The sequence below is a fragment of the Dendroctonus ponderosae genome, unplaced genomic scaffold (genome assembly GCF_020466585.1).
Source record: "Dendroctonus ponderosae isolate FM_Combo_2020 unplaced genomic scaffold, Dpon_F_20191213v2 Dpon_F_20191213_60, whole genome shotgun sequence".
In the NCBI taxonomy this organism is placed as follows: Eukaryota; Metazoa; Arthropoda; class Insecta; order Coleoptera; family Curculionidae; genus Dendroctonus; species Dendroctonus ponderosae.
Genome location: NW_026018815.1, coordinates 1 through 8,048, shown reverse-complemented (window position 1 = coordinate 8,048; position 8,048 = coordinate 1). Strand labels below are relative to the sequence as shown.

The 8,048-nt window shown below is 31.2% G+C and overlaps 1 protein-coding gene and 1 long non-coding RNA gene across 2 annotated transcripts; both read left to right on the top strand.

Moving 5' to 3' along the window:
- The first annotated feature begins 832 nt into the window (after positions 1-832).
- On the top strand, positions 833-5,505 carry LOC109533065. The gene is made up of 5 exons (XM_019898259.2): positions 833-1,034; positions 3,300-3,500; positions 3,600-3,820; positions 3,879-3,998; positions 4,797-5,505. The coding sequence occupies exons 1-5, from the start codon at positions 833-835 to the stop codon at positions 5,064-5,066; spliced, it is 1,014 nt and encodes a 337-aa protein (XP_019753818.2). The 3' UTR covers positions 5,067-5,505.
- A 1,133-nt stretch (positions 5,506-6,638) lies between these two features.
- On the top strand, positions 6,639-7,703 carry LOC125504999. The gene is made up of 2 exons (XR_007281873.1): positions 6,639-6,825; positions 6,881-7,703. It is a non-coding gene; the product is annotated as an uncharacterized LOC125504999 (long non-coding RNA).
- Positions 7,704-8,048: the final 345 nt, after the last annotated feature.

The following is an 8,048-nucleotide window of genomic DNA, read 5'->3' as shown; positions in this document are numbered from 1 at the left end:
TCCAATACAAACTGTTATTTTGTACAAACAAACAGCCTGCTTTAGAACAGATTTTATGTTTTATTTATAAAAAGGTGTGAATATTTTATATGAAACATTAATTTTACCGCACATTTTTTTAAAGCGATTGCAGCCATTGAGAAAAAAATTGCTAGTAATTGCAAATTGATCTGCTAATGTTCATTCTCTTCACTAGATTTATCACTTTCGTTGTTCATCCCTTTACCTCAGAGCCTAATCTGCGTTATAACGGTTAATCGTTGGCATGGAAATTGATTGGTCATCTGGAACTAAAACGGGACCGCTTTAAGATACATATGGAAAGTTCCCAGTTTGGTTTTAACTTTGTTTCAATCCTGCATCACTTTTGGGTCATTGATTATTTACTGGATAAAATCGAGTGATTAACTTAATAACTTGGCCTTATCCACATGGCTTTAATTTAAGTTTAAATAGTTCACGTGAAAAGTGCGACCCCGAAAGTGCGGCGTCCTACTTGTGCATCAAAGTGGGGTAAAGTTACCTGCATAATTAAAAATCTATAATGTTTAAATTTGACTGTAAAGATGAAACTGTATTAATATGTTATATTCACTGGAAGGTTCATACGAAAATTTTGCTGTAAAATTTTTCAACAATTAAAACTTTAATTATCTAGTCCAACATCCAACAATCTTCAAAGTTGATGGTAAAATTGTGGCATTTAAACTCCTCAAAATTGATTAATTCTTGCATCTGCTTATTGATGCTTACATATAGATAGGTAGGTGAATGGAAATATTCTATTATAATCAACTAAAATTATTTAAACATTGATCAATACTCTAGTAGAATGTCGAACGATGGCAGTGCTTCCCAGTCAGACTCGTCGAATAGTTCTTCTAGCCAGCTTTCATTTTTCCAAGATAATACATTAGATTTGTCTAATCTGGATAGTCCAGATAGCGCTTTCGTACGAAGTGGAACAGTTGTTCGAAGATCTACATCGACTTTTAGAAAAGAGAGAATTGAATCTACTAGTAGTACGGAAGATGGTGAGTACTACTTGTAAGGTTTCTTCAAAGAAGGTTGTGACTTTATTGATGCCTTATTAATAGCTAATAGCAATTGAGAAAAAATAAAATTTGTATTTAATGTCGTGGTTAGTTCATTAGCGTTTCGAATCCAAAATTATTATTTGGTTTTTCGTAACATTGGGCGTCAGACTCTCTTTGTAGGACCAGCAGATAGTTGCATCTTCCAGATCTTGCAAGTTCAATTTTTATTTTTGTAGTATTTATTTTGTATCTGTTGTGTCGTTTACTTCGTTATTTTCCGATAAGAGATTTTTCAATTAACTTGTATTTTTCTCGGCTGCACTCATTGTGTATTGCTCCAAAATGGAATTTTCTGATTTTTTCCTAATAATTTTAATCAAATTTATTGTTAGAATAATTTTTATAGATTTTGCGCAGCTCGATCTGCTGCCAAACAGCTACGATGATGTAGCTGATAGTTTTAGCGGTCCACACTGAGTAACTTTTGCTTACAGAACCCTGTTCTTCATTCGCGTACATAAAATCGTGTGCAATAAATTTCTTAAATTTGTATTTAAATAACTTCTATCACTGTTGTTTGTATTTTTATCAGTAAAAGTATTGTTTCACATAAATTGAACTACAAAATTACATTTAAAAATTGTTCTTTTGCTTTTTTTAGATAAGTATCTAAAATTTGATTCGTTAAATAACAAAATAAAACCATGCGACTAAATAGATTACTTCTCAATCTTTGTTCGCTGAAAAATCTATCAATTATCAAACGTTGTCGGACTAATACTTGAACCATCTGATTATTGTTGAACTTGAACTTGTTTTAAAATATTCAGCATGCAGATGCGGTTTCTTTGCAAAAGGTCCGACCATACATTATTCATAGATTATATGAAGAATCTCTGAGCCTACGACAAGTCAGTTGGTCTAGAACTTATTTATGTACAATAAATATTGTATAATATCTAAATTTTGCTGACTACACAAAATTTTGAGGTACTAATTGTACCTAATTAGAAATTATTCGATTTATATTATAAATTGGGTTATACTTTTTAAATTAATTTAATAAATTAAAACTCTTTATAATCTGCTCATATACATTTTTGACTCTTTAAAATTTGAAATATTATTGAGACATTCTTATTACCTGGACGGAAATTAAGAATACATTTGATATTCGCCATACATTTCATAGAATTTTTTTTTAAACATAATTCTTGTTTGCGAGCTTTGTGAAATTTATAAATACAATACATAAACATTTAGAAGGTATCGCATTTTTCTGAGTATTTGCAGGAACTTTTCGATATTATTTTAAACTAGTGCCTTTTTTAATGTAGATGATCTTCCACCTACAGAAAAATATCGAAGGGAACATCAATTTCGACATAGTCTAGCAGCTATATCAGAAAGGAGAAGTGCAAGAAATTCTTTTTCTAATGAATCTGGTAAAAATAATCACAGGTAACTATAATTTTCTTGAAGAAAATACCAGGTGATTTGCGCTTTAATAGGAAAAATCTGTACTTTTGATGTTTAAGGCAGTAAGTTTATCACCGATGCTAGAGCGCTCTAATATAGAAGCTGGTAGCTGTTCTCTCTTCCATTTTTCTGAAGGTTTGATTCTAAGCATCTAAATACTGTTGAATTTTGCCAAAAACATCCAGAGTGGCCTTAAATAAAGCATATTTGTTTGGCCTTATTTTTTTTTAGGCAGTTGTTTTTGTTCTGTAACAAAGCAAAAGTGTGTGCTATAACCTTTTTTGTAATTTAACTAATTAATGGAACATACTGCGCCGAATATTTACACTCTTGTTACAGGATTGTATTTTATGAATGCAGCTTTTATTCGAGAAAAGTAGCTATTCATTCAAGTGTCGAACAATGAGAAAAATGTTTGAATTGGAAAATAAATTTTGTCCTAAATACGGTCTGTACTGTAAAATTTATCATTAGCTTTTTATTAAAACTTGTTGTTAAAGTTAGCTTACGCGAAAGTTAATGTTATTTTTAAAACACACAAGACTTATTCTATCCCTGGAAAATTGCCGCATGGCCATTATTATTTTGCTGCAGTCAAGTTTTCTTTATGCGCTTTTTGATTTATTGCGGTATTTCAGCGGCTCTTTTAAATTTTCAAAATATTATCTTTTTAATTATATGTAAACAAGAAACGTTATATATTGAACCCATGATTCAAAAGTAAGTACATAAGTAAGAATGTTACCTATTTACTTACATTTAATGTGTAGCACTAGACGATAGTAATATTCATAATATTTTTATTCGTTTCTTTTCTCAGGTCATCACTTGACTCTTCGCTTGAGAACACTGATTGTTTAAAAGTTACCAATCTGAATGAGTTTAAAGCGGAAAAAACGTCATCTCCGAATAGTTCCAGTTATTTCAGCTGGATTGAAAGTGTCAACAGCGAATACTTTGGAAGCGCCGTATCAAACGCATCTAGTAAGTCTTACATATTGAAAAAATAAATATACCTTTAAAAATATTTGCAAAAAAATTGTTTTCAATTTGAAAATTTGTTACAAAATCAATGTTTTTCAGCTCAAGATGCTGATAGCAAAGTTGGCGAGTGGAATAACTTCTGGTTGAACTACAGCAGTGCTCGTCTTCGTCATTTATCAACTGATCAAACGTTTAGCTCTGATGGAGGAGAAAGAACAGCAGATGATCAGTCAGATCAAGAGCACAAAAGTCCTGGAAGTACCCAGAGGGACGTTACTGATAAAAATTCTGTGGAACTCGTTATGTTAACAGTGGAAGAAGTGCGGATTTGATTGCAAGCGTGTCTGAATGATATTTTTCAATAATATTTTTTTCCAGATTCAAGAAACATTAAGATGCTCGCAAAGGATTACGGAAATATTGCGAAGTGCCATGAAAAGAAGCGAAGTAGATGGAGGTTCAAATGGGTCTTATTATTCTCAACATTTATCTACTAAGGTAATTCGAAGGAATATTCGACTTAAAAAACCATCCAATCCATTGATACGTTTAGCTGAGTATATGGGCAACTATTATGTGTTATATGAAAATATATAGAATGTTCTAAATGTTTTGTCCAAAATTATACATGTAAAATATACAACAATTTCAGGAGAACGTTAAAGCAATTGGTGCCCCAAATGTTCACTCAATCCAGAATAGTGTTCTAAAGTTTCTGAACTTTTTTTAATTTCTGGCTTTCAGTCGTTGTTTAGAAGCTTATTTGATAGTTAACAGCACGCTTCATCTAAATTACACATTCTTTGAAAGCGAGAAGCGTTAATTAATGTTTGAGCACTTGGCAACTTAAAAGCTGCCATGGTTCGACTTGTAATGTTTTTAGTCGGTAAGGGGGAGTTGAACAAAAGTTTTTCAAGAATTTTTTTCTCTTCCTAATTGATCATTAAATTAGACAATAATTTTAAGTTTGGGAAAATTGAAGAGCGTATCACTTTTTTCTATTCAAAATATTCGGTTTATATTAACATATTTTGAGCCCTTGGCATTCCGAATACTGCAATCAATCGACTTATATTTTTTCACTCCAAAACTGGGTGTCGCACGGAAAAGTTTCAAGAGATCGTTTCTCTTCCGAATTGATCGTAAAATTGGAAACTAATTTTTATTTGATATAGATTATAGAACTAGTACAATAATAAGCATATTTAGCTTCAGCTATAATATCCCAACTTATCCCGCATATAAAATAAATTTTATCTACAAATACTGCATTTACAGTTTAAAAACTATTTTCAGAATTCAGTGAACGATGAAGTGGATGTACCATCAGGAAACATGGCCAATAGAGAACGTTCGATTTCATGCATTGAAACCCAACCGACTCAGCGTCAGAAGCAATCCATGAAGCCAAAGCAACAGTCTTCAAGTACCAGTTGTATTGAAGCTCTTTTAAATACTGGCGTGGGAGATATTTGGAAACGAGTCATATCCAAACGACGTGATGTTTCTTCAGCCGATTCCAAGCTTCTTCAAAGAAACAGCTTTTCTGAGTGGTCCAGTCGATAGTTTCATTCTAAGCCAGTTGCTTGAATCTCAGGGACTTATTTTATTCAAATTATAGCATCTGTTTTCTTGATATATTTGTTAGCTTTCAATTTAGCAACACGTAGATAGCTGTTTGAATCTTTATATTATTTTATCTGTTGTGTGATATTTATAGTGCATGTTTCAGTTTCACATCGCATGAAAGTATGTGTAAAACTAACTGGGGAGATAATTTAGTATGCGATGAAACAGTAATGAATGTAACTTCATTGGTATGACTATAACCGAGTTGCATACCTCTGGAATAAAGAGAAAAATTCTTTTTTACAGCACATAACTGTATGTATACTGTATTTTTAGCTGGTTTTAAAGAAATAAATTTTGTAAAATTCTCAAATTTTATTGTGCAAAAATATACAAAATATACTGAAAAGCTTTGTTATTTAATGATAGCCAGAAGTAATTGGCAGATTAGAAAAACCCTCATTTAAATATAGAGAGAGCTTTAAATTATACAAAAGTGTGTATTCGTGCAAATATTTGCTTCCGCACTTAATGGTTTTATAACTAGACAAACTGTAATAAAGTTGCAGCTACATTCCTGAACATTTATGTTTTTATAGAATTGAGCAACAGTTTGGTTTAATTTTTTTTTCTGAAAGACGATGCAAGATGTTAAAAAAGTCAATAGGCAAACATGTACTCTTTCAGTGAATTGATGTGAATTTGGTTTTAAAATCGCAAACAAATTATAAAATAAATGATGAACTTTTCATTTAAACTGGCTGACTTGTTCGAAGGTTTTAATAAAAACTGAATACAAAATTAGAAAAATTTAAATAAAATTTATAAAAATTCTAAAGATTCTGCTCCCGGAAACGATGTACAGGGCTATTGATTGAACTATGGCCACCCCGTTTTAGCATCTAATTTGAAATTTAGAGAAAAATGTTAAATAAAAAAGTTGTAGATATTAACGTCTAGTTTAGTTTAAGATAACATCAATTGATAGAGGGTGTCTCAAATTCAAATTAAAAATTCAAACTCCGTTTAAATTAGAGTGTAATTAAGAGGGAAAAAACATGTATAAACAACACAATATTTCTTACACCACATTAAAAAGTTTAATTCAAAGCAGAACACACTCGCTTAATATTTACATTTTAAAGGTTCAAATAAAAATCTTCCACAGTAGCAAACCTGGCTAGTTAATGTTGAAACACTGAGTGAAAATTATTTTCAAGTAAAAAAATAAAGCCAAATTATTGATTACCCAAAAATCGTTTGAATTAGGGTATAAATCACAGAGGAAAGCCAGTAAAAAATAACAAAAATTACCTAATGCGACAAAAAAATTGTTGAGTTCGAGTACTCGAATACTCGACTATTCGAATATTCGAATATTCGTTAGATATTCGAGTATTCGAATAATTTTACTATTCGAATAAACCACTAAACGAGTATTCCAATTTCAGATTTTAAAAAATTCCGAGCTCTAGTCTGTAATAGAGAAATAGATTAATATCGCTTGTGAATATCGAAATTGCGTCTCAGCGATTTTAGGCAATCGGCAATACAGAAATTCTCCGAGAGCGCTCACGTAAACGCATGAAAATAAACGCCGGTTAGAAGGTTAAGAAGAATGTCGCTTCTAACCTAGTTTTTCTTGCAATTTGTTTGTTACTTAAAATGAAGCAAATTTAATGTTTAATGATATTTGGAAACAATGATTGGCATCAAAACTGGAATTAGTAGACTTTGCCCATCTTTGGGCACTTTGGTAAGAGGTTTGGAAGCCTAACATGACTGAAATATTAAGTTCAGAAAACTTACAGATTCGACCCTTGTGTTCTAAAGCGATTTTAAATGAAACCAGCTTGGATTTTTCGTTTCGTGAACAATTTTCGTCAGAAGAACATTCTAAAATTCTGCAAACAATCAACGAGTCATCACCGGAAGAGCTATCCAGGTAAGAGAATATATTAGGTATACGTAGTCTATGAAAATATCTGGTTTTACTGAAGAAAGTTCGAACCTCCTTTGCTTGATACATGTTTCCTTTTACTTCAGGGAAGTACTGTAAAAGTTTCCTGTACTGCCTCCTACTTCCTATATGACTCCGAATACTTTTCCTTTAGGTACATTTAATAATCAGCAAAGTCTTTACCATGATTCTCACGAAACTAACATTAATTACTACTTTGTGTGAATCTTTCTCCGCCGCTCTTCCGCTTGCTAAAGCGTCCAACTGTACGGATTTTAAAAACTGTTAAGTTTCGAACTCAAATTAACCGTTGAAATTGATTTTATTTGGAAAAGGTTCCACAATCATGTAAGTGCAGAACCAGAAAGTTTAAATATTGTACACGAGTTAAACTTTAATTGTTTGTGTAATTCTAATCTAAGTACTACCCTAAAAAATAGCGCGATGAAGCAAGTTAAGGTAATGTAATAAATTAAATTTGACTTGAATTTTTATGGTGGAAAATTATCTGATGTTATTAGTTTCGAATAGAGATTATTCTCAAATCAATTTGCTCAACTACAGAATTTTAGGCAATCGAATTTAAGGAAGTTTATTTAAAAATCTAAAAATAAATCATTGTATGAGAATCTGTACTTTCAACCATTGTTATTATACCTATAATAATAATTTCATCAGATTTTTTCTTTTAGTTGAAATTGATCATTTCCCAAAAGGTTTAGAGAAAAACATTTTATTCACGTTTTTTCAAAATACCCACACTTTGAATAGTTGGGTCAAAAAAAGCAATTTTGTTTTCTTGGAATCAATTGTCCTCGTAAAGTTTTTTTGTAAAAAATCACAATTTTTTATATTATAGTCATCTTGCAAATATAACAGTTACATTTATTCTGGAATAAACCCAAAAAATAATAATTGGTAAAAACAAAGTAGACCGCAGAACTTCATCAATGTTGAATACAGGATTTATTGTTATTCACATATTTAATCTTTAGGTCTCCCGTACTTATCGATATTTG